Raw genomic sequence first — 20132 nt, 5'->3', positions numbered from 1 at the left:
AGGGGGCCCCCGGATCCCGGCCCCCCACCCTATGTGAATGATTATGGGGTACAATGTACCCCTACCCATTCACCTGTGAAAAAAAAGTAAAAATAATAAACACAACACACGAGGGTTAAAATAGTTTATTGCACAGCTCCGGGGGTCTTCTTCCGTCTTCGGGAGTCTTCTCGCCAGACTCCTCCGCTATCTTCTGCTCTTTTGCTAGCTCTTTCACTAGCGGAGAAGCCCAGCTTTCTTCTTTTCCGCCGCCCTCTTCTACCGACTTCGGGGGTCTTGTCCCCCTCTTCGGTTCTTCTGTCACCGCTGCCACCGTCTTCTGTTCTTCTCTTCTGGAGATGTTGCCTCGTCGCTGTCTCCGGTCACAATGGCAGGGACGCGGCGTGCAGCGACTTATATAGGGACATCACTGGGGGACAAGACTCCCGAAGACGGAAGAAGAGGGCGGCGGCAAAGAAGAAAGCCGGGCTCCTCCACTAGTGAAAGAGCTAGCAAAAGAACAGAAGATAGCGGAGGAGTCTGGCAAGAAGATCCCCGAAGACGGAAGAAGACCCCCGGAGCTGTGCAATAAACTATTTTAACCCTCGTGTGTTGTGTTTATTTTTTTTTACTTTTTTTCACAGGTGAATGGGTAGGGGTACATTGTACCCCATACTCATTCACATAGGGTGGGGGACCGGGATCCGGGGGTCCCCATATTAAAGGGGGCTCACGGATTCCGATAAGCCCCCCGCCCGCAGACCCCGACAACTAACGACCAGGGTTGTCGGGAAGAGGCCCTTGTCCTCATCAACATGGGGACAAGGTGCTTTGGGGTGGCATGTTGAGGGCACGTGGCCTGGTACGGCTCAGGGGGGGGGGGGGGCCTCGCTTTTCCCCACCCCCTTTCCTGGCCGGCCGGGTAGCGTGCTCGGATAAGGGTCTGATATGAACCTCCTGGGGGGGGGGGGGACCCTCACACCATACCAGGTGACGGGGCCAGCAACGCCTCCTTCGCTGGTCCCGGCTACCTGGAGAAGTGCTCAAAATTAGCAGACTTTCCTCCGCGTGTGTGGGCTAGTCCGTTTATTTCAAAAGTACGGCAGATAGTCCGGCGGACTTAGTACGCCGTATTAGTCCGCCGCAAAAGTACAGTGTGTGGGCAGGTAGCTCGTTCGGAAAGTCCGCCAGACTAAGTCCGCCGGATAGTCTGCTACGTGTGTACGCGGCATTACTTTCACTTCCATGAAGGTCTCTGCCTTTCAAAATTTCAATGTACAGCTGATATTGGTAGCACAAAGGGCTTTTCTATGGTTTATATGGCTTTTTCTTTTCTATGGTTATTTTCGTAAAGTGCATATAGCTCTAAGGAGTCATCAAATGGTTTATGAATGTCACCGGGGGAGTACTAGAAGTAAGGGATACGTTTTCACTTCCAAACTATATCATAAACAGCTCATGATACTCTCACCATCTCTGCTGCATTGCGCTTCCATCCATCAAACATATTCCTCTACCCCGTGGTGTCTCCAGGTATAAACAGCTGCTACGGTTTATACTGTCTTTAGATTGCACTTATAAACACATCTTTCCACGTCTATGTGTATCAGCAATCATCATCTGATAAACGTCCAAGCCAATGCCACCATCGCTGTGTGCAGAGAGCTTTGAGTCAAACAGCGCGCGGTCCCGCTGTAGCGTGCTGACATCACTGCTGACACGTTTCAATTGCGGTCGGTTTTTTCAGACTTTTCAGCGTTTTTAATATAATTGACAACCTTGTCAATGTTTTTTAAATGAGTTTGTGATGTTTGTAAACCCCCCCCCCCCCCTTTTCTTATGGTGTTGAATTAAAGTAGTGTTTTTTTTGTAATAAAATTGATTTTGCACTAATCATAGTGTTCGCTGGTGACCTTCTTTTGGAGATATCCATTTTCTCCTATTTTTTGTTTAGGACAATATCTTGGTTCAGGTGAAACCCTGAGAGCACTTTTGGTAGAAAACCTGGAAGAGGGCAAAACACTCTATCCTCGTGAATAATCAAATACGGCTCTTTACAAGAGCAAGCAGCTAATGCCGAAACCCTCCTTGCTGAGGATATAGCAACCAAGAACACTAACCTCCTTGTCAGAAGGTCTAAAGCTTGAATCGTTTTGTTCCAAGCAGACAGGATACTGTTTTGCAACAGTCTCGAATGGAACTGGGAATAGGAAACAGCTTCGAATGAAGCCACCATCTTTCCTAACAAACTCATGCAGAGGCGAATGGAGGGATCTCCTTTTGACCTTACCATCCGCACCAGCTCTCTTATGGAGTTGATCTTTGCCTGAGGCAAGAACACCTTTTTCTGGGCTGTGTCTGTGATCTGACCCAAGTACTCCAGCCTTTTTTGTTGCGGTTTTAAGGAAGACTTCTCTAGGTTGAGAATCCAACCCCGACTTTTCACTGGTTGTAATGTGCACGCTTTTCTCCAAATGAGCCACGACTGGTCTACTAGCAATAGATCGTCTAGGTAAGCCAAGACTGTTATGCCCTGTGCTCTTAACCTGGCTAGAGGTGGGGCCAGGACTTTTGTAAACACCCGAGGTGCTGTAGCTAGCCCAAAGGGCAAGGCTACAAGCTAGAAATGCTGCTGTTCTACTTCAAACCGCAGAAACCTTTGGTGAGCGGCAAATATAGGGACATGCAGATATGTATCCCTGGTGTCGATAGACGACAGAAGTTTTCCTCATTGTGGGGTAGACACTACTGACCTGATTGATTCCAATGCAAAAGGAGAGGATCTTCAGGAACGGATTTAGATTCTTTAGATCTAGAATAGGTCTGGCATCTCCATTTGGTTTTGGTACCGTAAAGAGGTTTGAATAAAACCCCCCAACCTTGCTCTTTTATGGGGATTTGTATGATCCCCCAAGCCAGTAATCAGTCTAGAGCCCAAAACAGATTGCCTTTTCCCTGGATCTTTGGGAATGTTTGACCTCAGAAAATGAGATGTGGAAACTCACGAAATTCTAGTTTGTACCCTAGAGACACCGTGGAGATGACCCATCTTTCCTGAATTTGCTCTTGACAGACTTCTGAGTACTGCAGAAGTCTTCCTCCCTCCCACACAATTTGCAGATTTTCACCCCCAGGACTTCTTTTGTACCTGGGCCTGACCCTGAGGCTTTCCTCTAGAGTCTGACAGCGGAGGCTGTTGCCACTGCCTAGAGGTGGATGCCCCTGGCTTTGGCTGACCAATTTTTTTGAACCACAGGAGCCTACGCATGTGTAGTAGCACAAGCGCAAGGCGGGACGCCTGGTGAATAGAATCTTTCATGGCATCTATGGCAAAACATAATGCTTTTGGTAGATTAGCCAAATCCCAGGCTTGTTGTGCAAGAACCCTTCTTAAAGGCCTGTCTAAACTAGTCCTTTAGGGACTGGCAGATGCCTATTGCAGTGACTGCAGGCTGAGAAATAGGAGAAAAAGGACTTTAACAGGAATGCCAACCTTTTATCTGTTGGATCATTAAGCATTTGTGCATTGTCTACTGGACAAGTTAGACTTTTATTCACACTGGAAATCGCAGAGTCAACTGCTGGTACATTCCTTGTTTCGGTGAATTTCTCCTCCATGGGATAGAGTGCTGTGAATCTCTTTGAAGGGAGAAAATGCTTATCCAGGTGAACCCATTCAGCATAAATAAGCTGTTCTAGTAATGCATGGACAGGAAATGCATGCAAATGCTGTGAGGGTTTTAAGGAACCTAAAGAAAAAACAGAACTTTCAGCTGACTCCATTAGGGGTAGCTTGAAAGTTGAACGAACTATCTCCATAAGAGATTGTACCAGCAATTTCTCAGATTGTGAGGCTGAAAAAGGTTCATCCGCTGTTGTCTCCTCCGCAGAGGAGTAATTTGTTTGCCTTTCCTCCTGGTCGCCTGAGGGTAACACCTCTACCCACTATCCCCTTGGTAAAGGGTCTGAGCTGGGGGAGGGGGATCTAACACGCTTCCTATCCTTTTGCATGGGGGATGCAATTAAAGCCGCTAATCTTCCTTCTATGCCCTGCAGGGAGGAGGAAATGCATCTTCACGTACACAGGGGCTGAGATGTGAGAAGCAGCTGCACCAACAATTGGTTCCAATGACTCACCCTGGCTTGCCATATCTGGTATTTCAGGAGAGGATGACGGTGTGGAGGCAAGACTGGAGTTCCCAGCACCTGGAGGTGTTATTTTTGGTACCTTCACGGTGTCTTTTTTGGAAGCCATAGTGCTGAGCACAAAAACCAGAGGCACCATGTAAATGCACAACTCGCTGAGCAATAGTCTAGCAAAAAACAATGCCGCTAATAAAATTTAGCTTTGGTACGGAGTATAAATGTTATTTCCTGTACTGGAAATGCCCGTATGCATTTGTCTTAGTGCCCCCAGAACTCCCGAGTCCTGTGTGCCAGACTCCAGCTGGTTAGCTGAGAAGCATCTGTCTCTGTTTTCCCCAGCGCCTGCGCTGTGTGCTCCTTGTGGACTTAAGCCCCGCACACAGTGCCGAGCCTTGAGCCACACCCCTCCATCATTAAACACCCCCCCCCCCCCCCCCATTCACTAACATGCTCCTTGGTCAGCCAGTGCAGACCCAATGAGATGGGAGGGGAGGGAGGGCTGGGGAGGTGGGAAGTTAGAAAAAAAAAAAAAAAAAAAAAAACTTATGAGCTTCTGTGGGGAATAAAAAACAACATAGGAAAGCCGCCGCACCCCCTACTGTTGTACCTCTCTTCCCGGGGACGACAAACATGCTGTTGGAAAAAAAAAAAAAATTCTGGATAAGGAACCCCCCCTGGCTTGCTGACACCACACACATGCAGTTTAGCTGCGACACTGAGCTGACAGAAGCAACGTAGTAAGGTATGTGCATTTACTCCCTCTAGTGGAGACTTTAAGGCATGACAACATTTTACTTATACCGTAGAAGAAAAAAACCATAGGTGGACTTTTTACAGTTCCTAGACTTCTTCTCTTACCTTTTCCTCGCTGCAGGCTAATGCTGTAACAGACAGATCAAAACTTCATACATCACGGCAGGCTGCATTAGCAAACCTACAGGGACTGGGTCTATTTTTATCAGGTTTCTCTCCCTTGAATCTGTATTAGCACCCCGCCAGGAAAAGCATTAGGTAATGTAAGCAGGTAATGTAAAAAACTGAGGTACTCCTGGTAGGAGGAGGGGTTATGTAGGGAGTGAACTTCCTGTCCTGGGTCTATCAGTGTCCATCACCTGAAGGTGCCTATATACCCACATAGTGATTACTATGGTGCTCTGTGTCCCTTGATGTACGATAAACAAAGTACTATGATCTACTGCCAGATAGATTAATCTAAACATGAAGATTTCTACATACAATTCTTGATTATCAATTTGCAATATACAGATTCATGTACATATATGCAAGTCCAGCATTTACTTTTGAGAAAAACAATGGAGGACACTGGAGTTCAATCAGCAGTATATCATACTGTTGCATATAGGATTGGATACCAGAATTGTTTTACTCACAGTAAAAACATTCTCTTAATATATATCATGTTTGGGGGTTCCAAGTAATTATCTAGCCCCCCCCAAAAAAAATGGATTATTTTTCTACTCATCGTAAAATCCCTTTCTATGAGTTCATTGACGAACACAGCACTTCCATTCTTGACCTTAGGGTTATATCACCTCCTTCAGGAGTAGGACTTGGTAGAAGAAAAGAAAAGCACAGTGCCACCTAGGGGCGGTCCTTAATAGTAGTAGCCCCCCACACTGCTATAGGCAGCTGTTTGTTACAAAGCAGTACAAACACAAACAGGAGTGGTGGGTGCTGAATCCATCAATGAACTCAGAGAAAGGGATTTCACAGTGAGTAGAAAAAAAAAAATCCTGTTTTCTCTTTCGTTCATTGATGGACACAGCACTTCCATTCTTGACCTTAGGGACGTCCCAAAGCAGTGCCACAACCAGCAGTGGGAACACAGAAAAAAAGAAAAATAACCTCCACCCAAATAGAACCCCACGTAAGGTCGCCTGCAAAACTTTGTGGCCGAAACATGCATCTGAAGATGCCAAAACATCCACCCTGTAAAACTTGGTGAAAGTGTGCACGGAGGACCAAGTAGCCTCCTTACACACTTGAGAAACCAGTGCTTGATGTCGGAAGGCAGGAAGCACTAATCGCCCTGGCAAGGTGCACCGTGACAACATAAGCCTGGACAACAGTCTGTCTGATCCTACGAGGAATAGTGGCACGAAGAGCCTGCCAGGTCCTTCCTCAGGCCGTCCACGATTACAAACAACAAATCCGACTTCCGATAGGGAGCTGTAACAGACAGGTACATGCGGAGAGCCCGAACCACATCCAAAGAAAGCAAGGCAACCTCCTTGGGGTGAGACGGTCAAGGACACAAGGAAGCCTTCATTTAGATGAAAGGCAGATAGCACCTTCGGGAGAAATGAGGAATGTGGACGCAGCACCGCCTTATCCTTGTGGAGAACCAAATAGGAAGACAACGCTGCCAGCTCAGAAACTCGCCGAGCAGACGTAATAGCCACTAGAAAGACAACTTTCTGAGACAGCATAAAGGGATCTCCCTAATGTTCTTGAACAGTGGCTTCTGAAGTACCAAGAGCACCAGGTTTCGATACCAAGGAAACAGTGGCGAGCGTACTGGGGGAGCCATGTGCCAACGGTCGCTCAAAAAACTAGCAAGAGCTGATATATTTGACCCTCGATAACGCTCAAAGCCAGCTTCTGATCAACCCCACGCTGCAGGAACACAAGGATCTTAGATGCCGAATAGGAGCGCAGATGCCACCCCAAAGCCTCGCACAAAGAGATGTAAGCCTTCCAGGTGTGATGATAGATTCTCCGTGAAGTAGATTCACGCACCTTCAACATAGTGGGAATCACAGAATCCGGAAACCCCGGTCTCTCAGCACCTGGTTTCAGTAGCCAGGTCGTCAAAGCCACAGTCGTCAAAGCAGGGTGTAATATCAGTCCCCCAGACAGAAAGTCACCATCCATACCACGTCGGTGTACCAGGGGCGCTGAGGCCGATCTGCAGCGATTAGAATAACTGGTATCCCCTCTACTCTGCGCAGCCGATGAGGGAGGAGCTGGAGAGGAGGGAAGGCATAAATTAACTGATAATGGCTCTACGGCGCCACCAGCATGTCTGACGCATCCACCAAGGGATCCCTTGTTTTGGCCACGAATCTCTGAACCTTCCGATTGAGACGAGAGGCCAGAAGATTCACGTCCGGTGCGCCCTACAGCAGGCAAACAAGATGCAAAAACACTTCTAAATGTATCGATCGCTCCCCTAATCCAGCAACTGACAGCTGAGGTAGCACGCTTGCCAATTTTCTATGCCTGGAATGTAGACAGCGGAGAGAGCCGGCACGTGATATTCTGCCTACCGCAGAATGCGAGAGACCTCAAGTGCCACTGCTGAGCTCCTCACACACTCCCCCCCCCCCCCCCCGGTGGTTGACGTAAGCCACCTCCATAGCATTGTCTGACTAAATGGTGGATTTTGATGCTGCCTGTCCTCTCTTAGGACCCTCTGGCAATACGAACAAAACATCCGTTTTGCGAACCTGAGCCGTCGCTTCCAGATAGGCTTTGACTGCTCTCACTACATCCAAAGAATGTAGCGACTTCTCTTCCGTAGAACAGGAACAGGGATTTGGAAAAAAGGCAAAACAATATCTTGGTTTAGATGAAAAACTGAGACCACCTTCGGTAGAAAACTAGGATGAGGGCGTAACACCACTCTATCGTTGAGCATTATCAGATACGGTTCTTTACAAGAGAGGGCCGCTAATTCTGATACTCTTCTGGCAGAAAAAATGGCCACCAGAAAACTGTATTTCCTTGTCAACAGACCTAAGGGAATCTGATGTATCGGTTCAAAAGGCTGCTTCGGTAAAGCTGACAGAACCAAATTCAAATCCAAGGGGATCAGAGGCGCCCTAACTGGAGGATTAAGGCGCTTTACCCCTTGTATAAAGCTTCGGACCAAAGAATGTGAAGCAAGTGGACGTTGAAACAGAACCGATAAGGCCAGTTTCTTCTCTAACCCATTTTGCAGAAATTCGAGGATTCTGCCTAAGACATATTTTCTGGGGTGCCAACCCCTGGATTCACACCAGGAGACGTATGCTTTCCAGACTCTATGATAAATCATTCTGGAAGCTGGTTTTCTTGCATTAATCGAGGTAGATATCACAGGGCCCGAAAGCCCACGATTCTTCAAAATGTGGGTTTCAATAGCCAAACCGTTAAATTTAGCGGTTGTAAGGTAGGATGGAATACCGGTCCCTGGAGTAGCAGGTCTGGACGGGACAGTAGGGTCCAAGGAGAGCCTACCCCCATCTTCACTATTTCTGCATACCAAGCTCTACTGGGCCATGCTGGGGCCACCAGAAGCACCGACTTCTTTTCTTGCCTGATCCTGCAAAGCAGTCTTGGCAGTAGCAGAATAGGAGGGAGCGCATAAATCAGAGAGAACTGATGCCATGGAGTAACCAACGCATCTGTCCCGCATGCAAGAGGTTCCCTTATTCTTGCCACAAAGTTATCCACCTTGTTGTTGAACCTGGACGCAAAGATCTACATCCGGAAACCTTCTTGTTCCAGGCCGATAGGATACGGTTTTGCAGTAGCCTTGAATGAGACTGAGCGTAGGGAACTGCCTCGCATGAAGCCACCATCTTACCCAACAACCTCATACAAATACGACTAGAAGGACCCTTCTTTGCTTTGACTACCTGAATCAGTTCTCTTATAGCACTGATCTTTGCTTATGGTAGGAATACCCTCTGCTGGGCTGTATCTATAACCAGACCCAAATACTCTAGTCTTCCTACTGGTTTTAAAGAAGACTTCTCTACGTTTAGGACCCAACCTAGGCATTCCAGGTAGTTGATTGTGGTGACCAAATTTTGATCCAGGCAGGCTACCGACCGGTCTATCAAGAGCAAGTCGTCTAGGTATGCTATTATTGTTATACCTTGGGCCCTTAATCTGGCCATAGGAGGGGCCAAGATCTTTGTAAACACCTGAGGTGCAGTAGCTAGCCCGAAAGGCAGAGCTACGAACTGAAAGTGGGATTTTTCTATTTCGAAACGCAGGAACTTTTGATGAGCAGGGAAAATAGGTACATGCAGTTACGCATCGTTGATGTCTATTGATGCCAGAAGTTCTCCTCCTTGCAGGATGGAGACTACCGATCGGAAGGATTCCATGCGAAAGGACCGTATCTCTAGAAATCGGTTAAGATCTTTGAGATCTAGAATGGGTCTGACATCTCCGTTTGGCTTCGGTACCATGCAAAAGTTTGAATAAAACCCCATTCCCTGCTCTTGCATGGGAACTACCATGATAACTTTTTGCGACAATAGTTGCTCCAATGCTAGAAGGAGAGACTTTTTCTCTGGGTACATGATCTGAGGAAATGAGGAGAAGGGAATTCTCGTTTGTAACCTAGAGTTATTGTGGAGACCACCCATTTGTACCGAAATTCCTCATGCCAGAGCCCTGAGAACTTTAGTAGTCTTCCCCCCACTCGAGTGAGCGGGGGCGCCCCTTCATAAGGATGTCTTAGCGTTTTCTTGAAGACCTTCTTTAACCTTAGAGCTTAATGGAAGAGGCCGTCGTGACTGGCTGGAGGCTGATGCCCCTGGCACTAGAGAAAGCGCATGTTTAAAGGAGGGACGTTTAGTCCTTTTCTTGAGTGGTAAAAGGGTGCTTTCCCACTAGAGATCCTTTGGATATAATTGTCCAAGTCCTCTCCAAACAGTTTTGCACCATGAAAGGGAAATCCCGCCAGGAGTTTCTTACATGGTGATTCGGCTGACCAATTTTTCAGCCACAAGATTCTACGCATGTGTACCAATCCAAGCATAAAGCGAGAAGTCTGAAGGATAGAACCTCTGATAGCATCGACAGCAAAACACAGAGCCGCTGGAAGGTTAGCCAACCCCTGGGCTTGCCGTTCAGGTAAGGCTTTAAAGCACCTGTTTAACATGGTCTCTCAAATATTGACAGACTCCAATTGCTGCCACTGCAGGTTGTGCTACTGAACCTGCCAAGGAGAAAACATTTTTTAATAGGAATTCCATTTTCTTATCAGTTGGATCCCTAAGCATCTGAGCATTGTCAACAGGACATGTCAGGCTTTTGTTTACGGAGGAAATGGCGGCATCAACTGCTGGTATACACCTCATTTTAGTAAATTTTTCCTCCACAGGATAAAGTGTAGAAAACTTTTTAGGAGGAAAAAATGTTTATCTGGGTGATCCCACTCAGAATAGGTAAGCTTTTCCAGCAAACCATGAACAGAAAAAGCATGTGCAGTTTGAGGAGGTTTCAGTGAACCCAGAGAAGTGGGTTCTTTAACTGACTCAGGTATGCGTAACTTAAACGTGGAACTGACCAATCCAGCAAGAATTTGCACCAAAATTTTCTCCTCCTGAGAACCTGAAGAGGGCCCTTCTCCACTAGATTCCTCAGAAGTGGAATCATCAGTTTCCTCCCGATCCTCTGAGGGGGATTGCTCTCCTTTATCCCAGAGTTCCTCACTCTGAGGATCCTGGGTGACAGAGGGGGGCCTAGTGCGTTTTCTTCCACTGATTGAAAATGCGATTAAAGCCACTAATCTTTCCTCTAAACCATTTATGGTTGAGGAAAATGTACACAAGGGGCTGAAGTGCCAAAAGCAGCTGCAGCCCCTGACCCGACGGCTCTCCCTGGCCAGCCTCCCCGTGTCCTGCAGGGGGGGGGGGGGGGGAGGTGCTGCAGAGGGGGGGTCCTCAGAGCCTGAAGGGGACCATTTAGAGCCCCTATTCTTCGGGGTACTTGTACCTCTTCTACCCATAGTGCAAAGCAACAAAGGTAGAGGTAACACACAAAAAAATGCACTGACTGCTGAGCCCTGTAGTTCAGCAGCTGCTGCTGCTACTTAAGACTCGGTCTGGTGCCTAAGTAAATGCTGCCCGGGAATGCCTGTGTCTCCCACACTCAAATGCGCCTATCAGCTGTGTCCCTCCATAGGCTGTGGGCATCTGAAAAAGAGTGCACTTTAAAGCCGGTGTAGCCTAGTGCTCTGCCCCCCCTCCTCTGACCACTCCCCCCCCCCGCTCGTTTTTAAAAACAAGCGTTTCCCACGTGAGCAGAGGCTCTAAGCCTGCTGGCAAGCTGGGATAGAGGAGAGGGAAGGGCCGGTGGATGTGAAGCTGCTGTTATGACGGTGGCGAACGGCGGCTGGTGGTGGGGTATATTACCGCTCTCTGCCCAGGCCTGTCTCAGCCCCCTAATCCGTGGGGGGGAGAATCCCAAAAGGAAAAAAAACCCTTACCTTCATCCTTCCTGGAGCATGGCTGGAGAAGCATAGAGCGTGGACACCAAGCAGACAGATCAGGCATAAAAAGGTATGTGCTCTTGGTAGCCCCCGGTGGCGACTATATGCATAGCATACGTTTACTTAAAAGGAGAAAACCTACTAGAATTAGAAAAATTCTTGAGGAGTCTCCCTTACCTTACCTTATCCAGCCTAAGTGCCCAGTTGTCAAGTGGTTAAATATGATTCTATAGTAGCTAATTGAAGCTTATTTTATTATTTTCCTGCAGACAGTAACATCTTCTTCCAGCCTCAACCCAAATCCATTACAATAAAACATTAGCAAAAATGCCAGCATGCCAGTCCAGGGTCTGAAAAGTGTGGAGACTGTGACAGTGTAAGAACAAGCTAAATTTACATCACTGCTCATATTGGTATTTTTCTTCATACTTTGTATGTGCAGGCCCTGTATTTATGGCATAGTACTGACTGGGTAGGACTGTTTCCTGTAGTGATGTAGGGATTGACAGAAGGAACCGCAGAATGCATTTGGGAACACTGTAAAATGGTACTTTCTGCAAAGACTATACTTATTTGCTCGGGGTTTTAGTTTAAAAGTAAATCTATAGAAATAGGTGGGATGATATGCATTTATTATTTTTTACCTAAAGGTAAAATTATACTTTAACATATTTAAAGGTTTAATTCTAGGAGAGGAATAGGACAGAAGGTCACCTTTGCGGGAGACATCACATATCAAGTTCCATGCCCTCATGATATCAGGTTGCTTGCTCTGCAGCTGTACCACACAGAAATATGCCCGCTTTTTAAATTCCTCATCCTCATCAAACCTCTTTTTGGATTCCTGCATTTGAAACATAAAAACAAAAACTGGATGCACAAAATTATACAATAACATACATATTAGTTGTTTTTAGTGCAGGAGAAGTTTCTTTAAAATAACTAGACATAACAATTACTAAAAAATCCCTACTTTGGATGACTCTAGCCTGCATTATTTTTGCTTTGATGCATTTTTTTTTTTTCAAATTAATATAGTACATTTAATAATGCATTATTGTACTATATACTGGTGCTCTTTATTAATGTAGCATTATACAGTATGTACTAAATCAGTGAACAGCAAAAATTGAAAAGAAATTATTATATTCTTTTGGTATACTGTGTAAAGGACAGCTAGGCAATAAAAATGCATTTCTGTTACTGAGAAGGACTACAAAGTACATCAACAAACACCTTTCAGCATTTATCACTATAGAAAATAGAAACATATCACATGTTTAACCACTTCCCACCCGGCCAATGCATATATACGGCCGGGTGGGAGCCGTCTACTCCTGATAGGACGTTCAGGAACGTCATTCAGGAGTAGCGGGATCACGTGCGCGCGTGCCCGCGCAGCGGCGCGATCCCGATGTGCTCGTGTCACCCGGATACGGCACATCTCAGATCGGCAGGAGGGCTCTGTGATTGGCCCTCCTGATCACATGACGGCCGTGTCCAATCACGGCCGTCATGTGATGTAAACAAACAGCCGGTTGCTAGGCAATCGGCTCTCCTCTCCTCACACGGAAGTCACCGCTGAGGAGAGGAGAGCAGAACGCTGCAGCCGGCTGATAATCAGTGAGTATGGGCTGCTTTTTACTCACTGATCATCAGTGTAGTGTAAACACACAACACACCACACAGTACAAACACAGTCCCCACATATGTCCCCAAAACACACATGTCCCCAAAACATACATGTCGCCAAATAATAAAAACACATGTCCCTAATAATAAAAACATGTCCCCCACATATGTCCCACTAAAATCACATGTCCCAATGATTATCTGCACACATATGTACGTGATCACCTGCACACATATGTACATGATCATTTGCGTACATATGTCCGTGATCACACAAACCAATTATTATACACTTAACGGAATTTTTTTTACCAAAAACATGTAGCAGAATACATTTTGGCTTAAATTTATGACAAAATTTGATTTTTTTGGATTTCTTTTCAAATAGAAAAAAGAAAATATTGTTTTTTTTCCAAATTTCCGCTTTTTTTGCACTTATATCGCAAAAAAAAAAAAAACGGAGTCGTGAATAAATAACACCAAAATAAAGCTCTATTTGTGCGAACAAAATGATAACAATTTCATTTGGGTACAGTGTAGCATGACCGCGCAATTGTCACTGAAAGCGCTAGAGCGCTGAAAGCTGAAAATTGGGCTGGGAAGGAAGGGGGTGAAAGTGCCCTGTATTGTAGTGGTTAAACACAGAAATGTATAATTTTAAGAAATAAATAAGGTCATTTTGAAACAGATAGGAGCAACACATCTCAAAAAAAGTTATTACCTGTTAACTTGAGTTCCAGGAATCTTCCAGGATGTCTTAGGTGTTCGTTTATAATGCAGTGAAAAAATGTCCTACTCCATTCTCTGGCATTCTCAGAGGAGATTTTTCTGTTTATAAGTTTTGTAGATGCTTCTCCTTTGGAGGAGTGAAGCGATCTACAAATGCTTCAAACATTGGAGAACGGCCCTCAATACTGGAATCTCGTGAGACTTAATGAGATTACAGTACCAGAAATTTAATGAAACACCGAGATGTCAGTTTATTAAGCAGTGATAAACAGTGATATTAAAAACACAGACAGACGACGTGGTTAATGCTAATAAAATAAAGAGTCCTCCTACACACACACACACACACACATATATATATATATATATATATATACACATATATATATATATATATATACACACATACATATAACTATAATGGGGGGTATGGTTACTGTTTTTGGGACACAGATCACAGCTTCATAAACTGTCCGTTTCTGTGTCAATCAATGAGGATTCTCAGTGTGCTGAGATCATCGGCGGGAGAACATGTTCAAACATTTTCTCCCCTCTTATCTGTTTCATAAATAGTTTATGGACTGTGGTCAGTGGCAATCCTCGGGATCACCACTGTTCAGTTTCATAAACGGACACCTTAATGGGAGATATGTTCCTCCCACCTAGCACAAGAAACACAATCCACATTAGTTTAAATACAGGTGTAAGACAGAGTCCCGCAGTAATAACAGAATACCTATGGCTAATCTAAACTAATTTTCCCACCAATACTACACATACACATAATAGGGCGGGAAGCAGGGCCACCCTGGAAGATTCCTGAAAATCAAGTTAACAGGTAATAACTTGTTTTTTCCCCAGTCATCTTCCAGGACGGCTTAATGAGTCACGTTATAGAAATTGTACCTGCTAGGGAGGGACTACGGTAATGCTTGACAAATGTCTGGAAGCTCGACCAGTTGGCTGCTTTGCAGATTTGGATCGGGCTAGCTCCTGCCCTTTCAAGCCCAGGATGTATCTAGAGCCTTGGGGTAATGGGCTCTAAGATTTTGGGGAGCCTGCAGCCCAGTGGTTGCAATGGCCTCTACAATTGCAGCTTTCATCCATCTAGTGATGGTAGTTTTTGAAGCAGTTGATCCTTTTCTGGGTCCCGAATATAGTAGGAATAAATTGGGGACTTTCTTCCATGCTTTAATACATTCAATGTAACATAGTAAACACCATCTTACATCAATCTTATGGAAATCTTCCTCCCTGGGATCCCTAGCTTGCCCACATAATGAAGGGATAATAATTTCCTGCAACAGATGGAAGTCCAATGGAATTTTGGGAAGGAAGCCTGGGTCCAGAGAGAGAATTATCCTGTCAGAAAGAATAGAGCTGTGTGGCTCTGCTATGGCCAGTGAGGGGAAAAGGTGTGTGATCCCCTGCTTATTTTGTACATTTGCCCACTGACAAAGAAATGATCAGGCTATAATTTTGATGGTAGGTTTATTTTAACAGTAAGAGACAGAACAAAAAAAAATATCCAGAAAAACGCATTTCAAAAAAGTTAAATAATTTGATTACCTATCAATCAGCAAGATTTCTGGTTCCCAGGTGTCCTCTATACAGGTAACAAACTTAGTTTAAGAGCACTCTAAGGGAGTGCTTCTAAGCTCAGCTTGTTACCTGTATAAAGGACAGCTGTCCACAGAGGCAATCAGATTCCAATCTCTCCACCATGGCCAAGACCAAAGAGCTGTCCAAGGATGTCAGGGACAAAATTTTACACATACACAAGGCTGGAATGGGCTACAAAACCATCGCCAAGCAGTTTGGTGAGATGGTGACAACAGTTGGTGCGATTATTTGAAAATGGAAGAAACACAAAATAACTATCAATCTCCCTCAGTGTGGGGCTCCATCATGCCAGATCTTACCTAATGGAGTTTCAATGATCATGAGAACGGTATGGATACAGCCCAAAACTACATGGGAGAATCCTGTCAATGGTCTCAAGGCAGCTGGGACCATAGTCACCAAGAAAACAATTGGTAACACACTAAGGCGTGAAGGACTGAAATCCTGCAGCCACCTAAGGTCCAGCTGCTTAAGAAACCACATGTACAGGGCTGTCTGAAGTTTAAGAAAGTCGGTTCACCTGCAGGTGGCACAAGACCCCCTGGACTAGCAGATCACTTGTCTCTGAAAACTTCCAAGGTGTTGCTATCGACAGTCCGTAGAACGGCAAACCATGATAGCTCAGGCTAAGGCGGAAATATTATAATTATCTTCGTATTTGATTTCATTTTTTGGATGAGCCTGAATGGAGGGAGGGCGTAAAGGAGATGCTCCGATCATGGGAAGGCAAATGCATCCAGTCCTAGACTTCGAGGATCCCTGCGAATCAAAAAAAAGTTTTTTTACTTTTGCATTTTTGGAAGAGGCAAAAGGATCCATCAGTGGGTGGCCCCACATTTCTGTGATCGCAGTGATCACTTCCTGATTCAAGATCCATTTCATGTGACAAATTTTCTCCCTGCTCAAGAAATCCGTCAGCGAATTCAGCTCTCCTTTGATGCGAATGGCTGACAGAGAGGATGCCGCTACACTGTCTAATAGTACCAACACGTTTTCCTTTTATGTTGGGGCCAAAGGAGAGAAGAGCTTTCTACACTGCTTTTAGCGCTCTTGCATTGGAAGAACAGGCGGCTTCTGTTTTCTCCCACTTCCCCTGGGTTTCCAGATGCTCTATGTGGGCTCCCCAACCCCAAGCCCTCACATATGTCATTATCCCAACTGGATTTTTTTTGCATCCAAGATCTTACAATTGACAGGCTGTCTTCCTGCAGCCACCAATGTAAAGACTCCTTTACTTGATCTGGGAAAAGGATACGGATGTTAAGGGTGCTCTGCTGACCGTTCCAAGCCGACAGAGAAATTCTGCATTGCTCTCATGTGGGCTTGAGCCCAGTTTATTGCTGGGATTGCTGCCATCATGAGACCTAAAAGCCTCATTATTTCCCTAATGGAGACAGTCTGTCTCAGTAGGAGATTGGACGTTTCTATCATTAACTTTTTTTTTCAGTAAAGAACATTTTTCGCTTGCAAAGCATCCACTATGTAGCCCAGGAAAAAAACTTTCTGAGATGGCAGAATATTTTACTTTTCTGTGTTCACTATTCAATCTAGCAACTGAAGACGATTGATAGTAAAGTTCAGATTCTTGTGTTACCCTGCTGGGGACCCCCACGAATAAGATTAGATCATCCAGATAGGGTATTATCTGGATGCCTGTGGTCCTTAGCACTTGTAAGGCCTCTGCCAGGACTTTCGTAAAGATTCTGGGCGCTGACGATAGCCCGAACGGAAGGGCATTGAATTGAAAGAAGACAGTCTGGCCTGGTCCTTTCACTGCAAACCTGAGGAAAGGCTTTGAACAGTCTCTTATGGGAATATGCAGATACGCATCTTTCAGGTCTATTGTCGCTATGAAAGCCCCTTTGAATAATATCTCTCTGGTCATGAATATTGTGTCCATTTTCAATTTTTGGTAAATTACAGTACTGTTGACTTTCTTTAAATTGAGGATCAACCAATATTTTCCTGGTGGTTTTCTTCTTAAGAACACGAGAATAGAACCCCCAAAACCCTCACTCGAGGAATGGAGGAAATGACTCCCTGATTCAGAAATTCCTGAGGTAGATTTGTCATGGCTGCAGCCATGTTCGTGTCCTTTGTTAGTGGGATCACCAAGAAGTGACTTGGGTGGGATGAAGCCACTGTTTGTAACCCTTTGCCAAGAGGGTAGGAAGGCCCCCAGCCTCCCTCCTACCCAGCAAGGGGAGTCATTGATTTTTGGTCTTTTGCTTGGGAGGGATTAAACAGAAATCCCCCTCTGCCCTTACACTTCCTTTGTTGCCAGGGTCTATTCTGATCCTTTTTTCCCGCATATTTCTGAACCGTTTTCCTGAATGGATGAAAAGGCTTTTTGAAATGTTTCTTGTGTACTAGAAAGCCTTTTTTTTCTGCAGATCTTTCCAACGCTGAGTATAGGTCTTCACCAAATACCAAATTACCCCTGAACGGCAAAGAGCACAATTAAGATTTGTAAGCAGCACCCCCTGCCCATGCTTTGAGCCAGAGTGCCCGCCTGGCCTCATTTATGAGTGCTGTACATCTGTCCGAAAACCTGATAGTCTCTGTGGAAGCATCTGCAATATAAGCAATGACTTCATTGAAACTGGGGCGCAAATCTAAAATGTCCTCTTTAGGGGTCTCCTGTTCTAGGAGTACTTTTAACTGCTTCAACCAACTAACCTGAGGGAGGAGGGGGAGACGGCTCTCCTATCATAAGTTGGATTAGCAGCAAGGATGGGAAGTGTCATCATAATGGAGATTTTTTTATTTACCTAGACAGACTGGGAGGGAGGTAACCCTGCATTCATCTAAGGCTCGCCAGTTCCTAAATGTTTGCAAGGACAATTTCATATGGTGGCCGCACCGACCAGAAATAAAAAGTTACTGGATCTACTGATTACCAACAATACAGACCTGATCAGATGTGGAAATATATGGGCAATTTAGGAAACAGCGATCACAGGCTTGACTTCAGTATTGGCTTCAGTATAAATAACACAAATAGGAAAGATAAGGGGAATACAAAGACACTGAATTTCCAAGGAACCAACTTCCCTAAACGATGAACCTTGTTAGAAGGCATGAATTTAGATAAAATCTTAGTAACAAAGAACACGGAGGGGAGATGGGTTTGCTTTAAGCGCATATTAAATAAGGGCATTAGCCAATGTATCCCATTGGGTAATACATTTTAAAAGAGCAAACAAAAGTCCTGGGTGGCTTAACTCCAATGTAAAAATGCATATAAAAGCAAAGGAGAAGGTCTTCAAAAAGAGATCATCAGCATTCAGACTTTATAAAGAATGTAAGAAGAAATGTAAGGGTGCAATTAGGGTGGCTACGATAGAGCACGAAAGACACATAGCGGAGAAGATCCAAAAAAATAAAAAATCCCAAGAAATTCTTTATGTATGTAAACAGTAAAAAAAAAAAAAAAAAAAAAAAGAGAGAGAGAGAACCAACCACATTGGCCCCATAAAGGATGAGGAAGGACATCTGGTTACAAAGGATGGGGAGCTGATGAAGATATTGAATTTATTCTCCTGAGTCTTTGAGGGAATCGGGGGGCTTCAGTAATCAAAACTGCAGTGTTTATCAATACGACACATCATAGGAAGCACCTACATGGTTGAAGACGATATTATGCTAAGCAGGGCAATAACTTTTTTGCAGAATGTGGAAACCTTGTAAAAAGATCTAAACAAATGAATGGGGTGGGAAACTACATGGTAAATGAGGTTTACTGTAGAAAAATTTAAAATAATGCATTTGGGTGGCAAAAATATGAATTCAATCTATACACTGGGGGGGGGGGGGGGGGGCAACCTCTGGGAGAATCTAGGATGCAAAAGGACCTGGGGGTCCTAGTAGATGATAGGCTCAGAAATGGCATGCAATGCCAAGCTGCTGCTAACAAAGCAAACAGAATAATGGCATGCAATAAAAATCAAATCAAAGATCAAATGACAATGAGATAAAATGACAATTCTCCCGCTCTACAAGACTCTGGTCCATCCACACCTAGTGTATGCTGTCCAGTTCTAGGCACAGTCCTCAGGATGGATGTATTGGAAATGTAGAGAGTACAAGAAAGGCAATTAAGCTAATAAAGGGTCTGGAGGATATTCGTTATGAGGAAAGGTTGCAAGCACTGAACTTATTCTCTCTGGAGAAGAGACGCTTGAGAGGGGATAGGATTTATATTCATAAATACCGTACTGGTGACCCCACAATAGGGATAAAACTTTTTTGCAGTAGGGAGTTTAACAAGACACGTCGCCACTCATTAAAATTAGAAGAAGAGGTTTAACCTTAAACTACGTAGAGAGTTCTTTCCTGTAAGAGCGGCAAGGATGTGGAATTCCCTTCCACAGGCGGTGGTCTCAACAGGGAGCATGGATAGTTTAAAAAAACTATTAGATAAGCACCTGAACAACCGCAACATACAGGGATATACAATATAATACTGACATATAATCACACACGGGTTGGACTTGATGGACTTGTGTCTTTTTTCAACCTCACCTACTATGTAACTTCTATAGTTGGGAAGATCTAACCAGAGATCTAGTGTTCTGGCTATACAGGTGGATGTGGTGGCTGGTTGAAAACGAGCTGCACCTTCGCCCCATGACTTCCTTAAATAACCTTCTACTTTCCTATCCATGGCATATTTCAGCACCCCTTCTTCGAAAGATGGGTATGATTTTCTAGCCACTTTGAATAGTGCATCTAGTTTGAGACATTTTTCACATAATGCAGAATGCTCTTCTTTAAAACGAAAATCTCC

At 44.8% G+C, this 20132-nt stretch overlaps 1 protein-coding gene across 2 annotated transcripts in view; it reads right to left on the bottom strand.

The window, feature by feature from the left end:
- Positions 1-20132, bottom strand: part of RARS1 (arginyl-tRNA synthetase 1) — a 187700-nt gene that overhangs the window by 82830 nt on the left and 84738 nt on the right. For both annotated transcript variants that reach the window (XM_077473486.1, XM_077473487.1), the window contains one exon: positions 12074-12203. In XM_077473486.1, coding sequence (XP_077329612.1) covers positions 12074-12203 — 130 coding nt within the window. The remainder of the gene's footprint in view (positions 1-12073; positions 12204-20132) is intronic.

This window comes from Lithobates pipiens, unplaced genomic scaffold (assembly GCF_037356315.1).
Source record: "Lithobates pipiens isolate NorthernLeopardFrog02 unplaced genomic scaffold, aLitPip1_a1.2 Scaffold_8, whole genome shotgun sequence".
Classification (NCBI taxonomy): Eukaryota; Metazoa; Chordata; class Amphibia; order Anura; family Ranidae; genus Lithobates; species Lithobates pipiens.
This window is presented reverse-complemented; position numbering and strand designations above follow the sequence as displayed.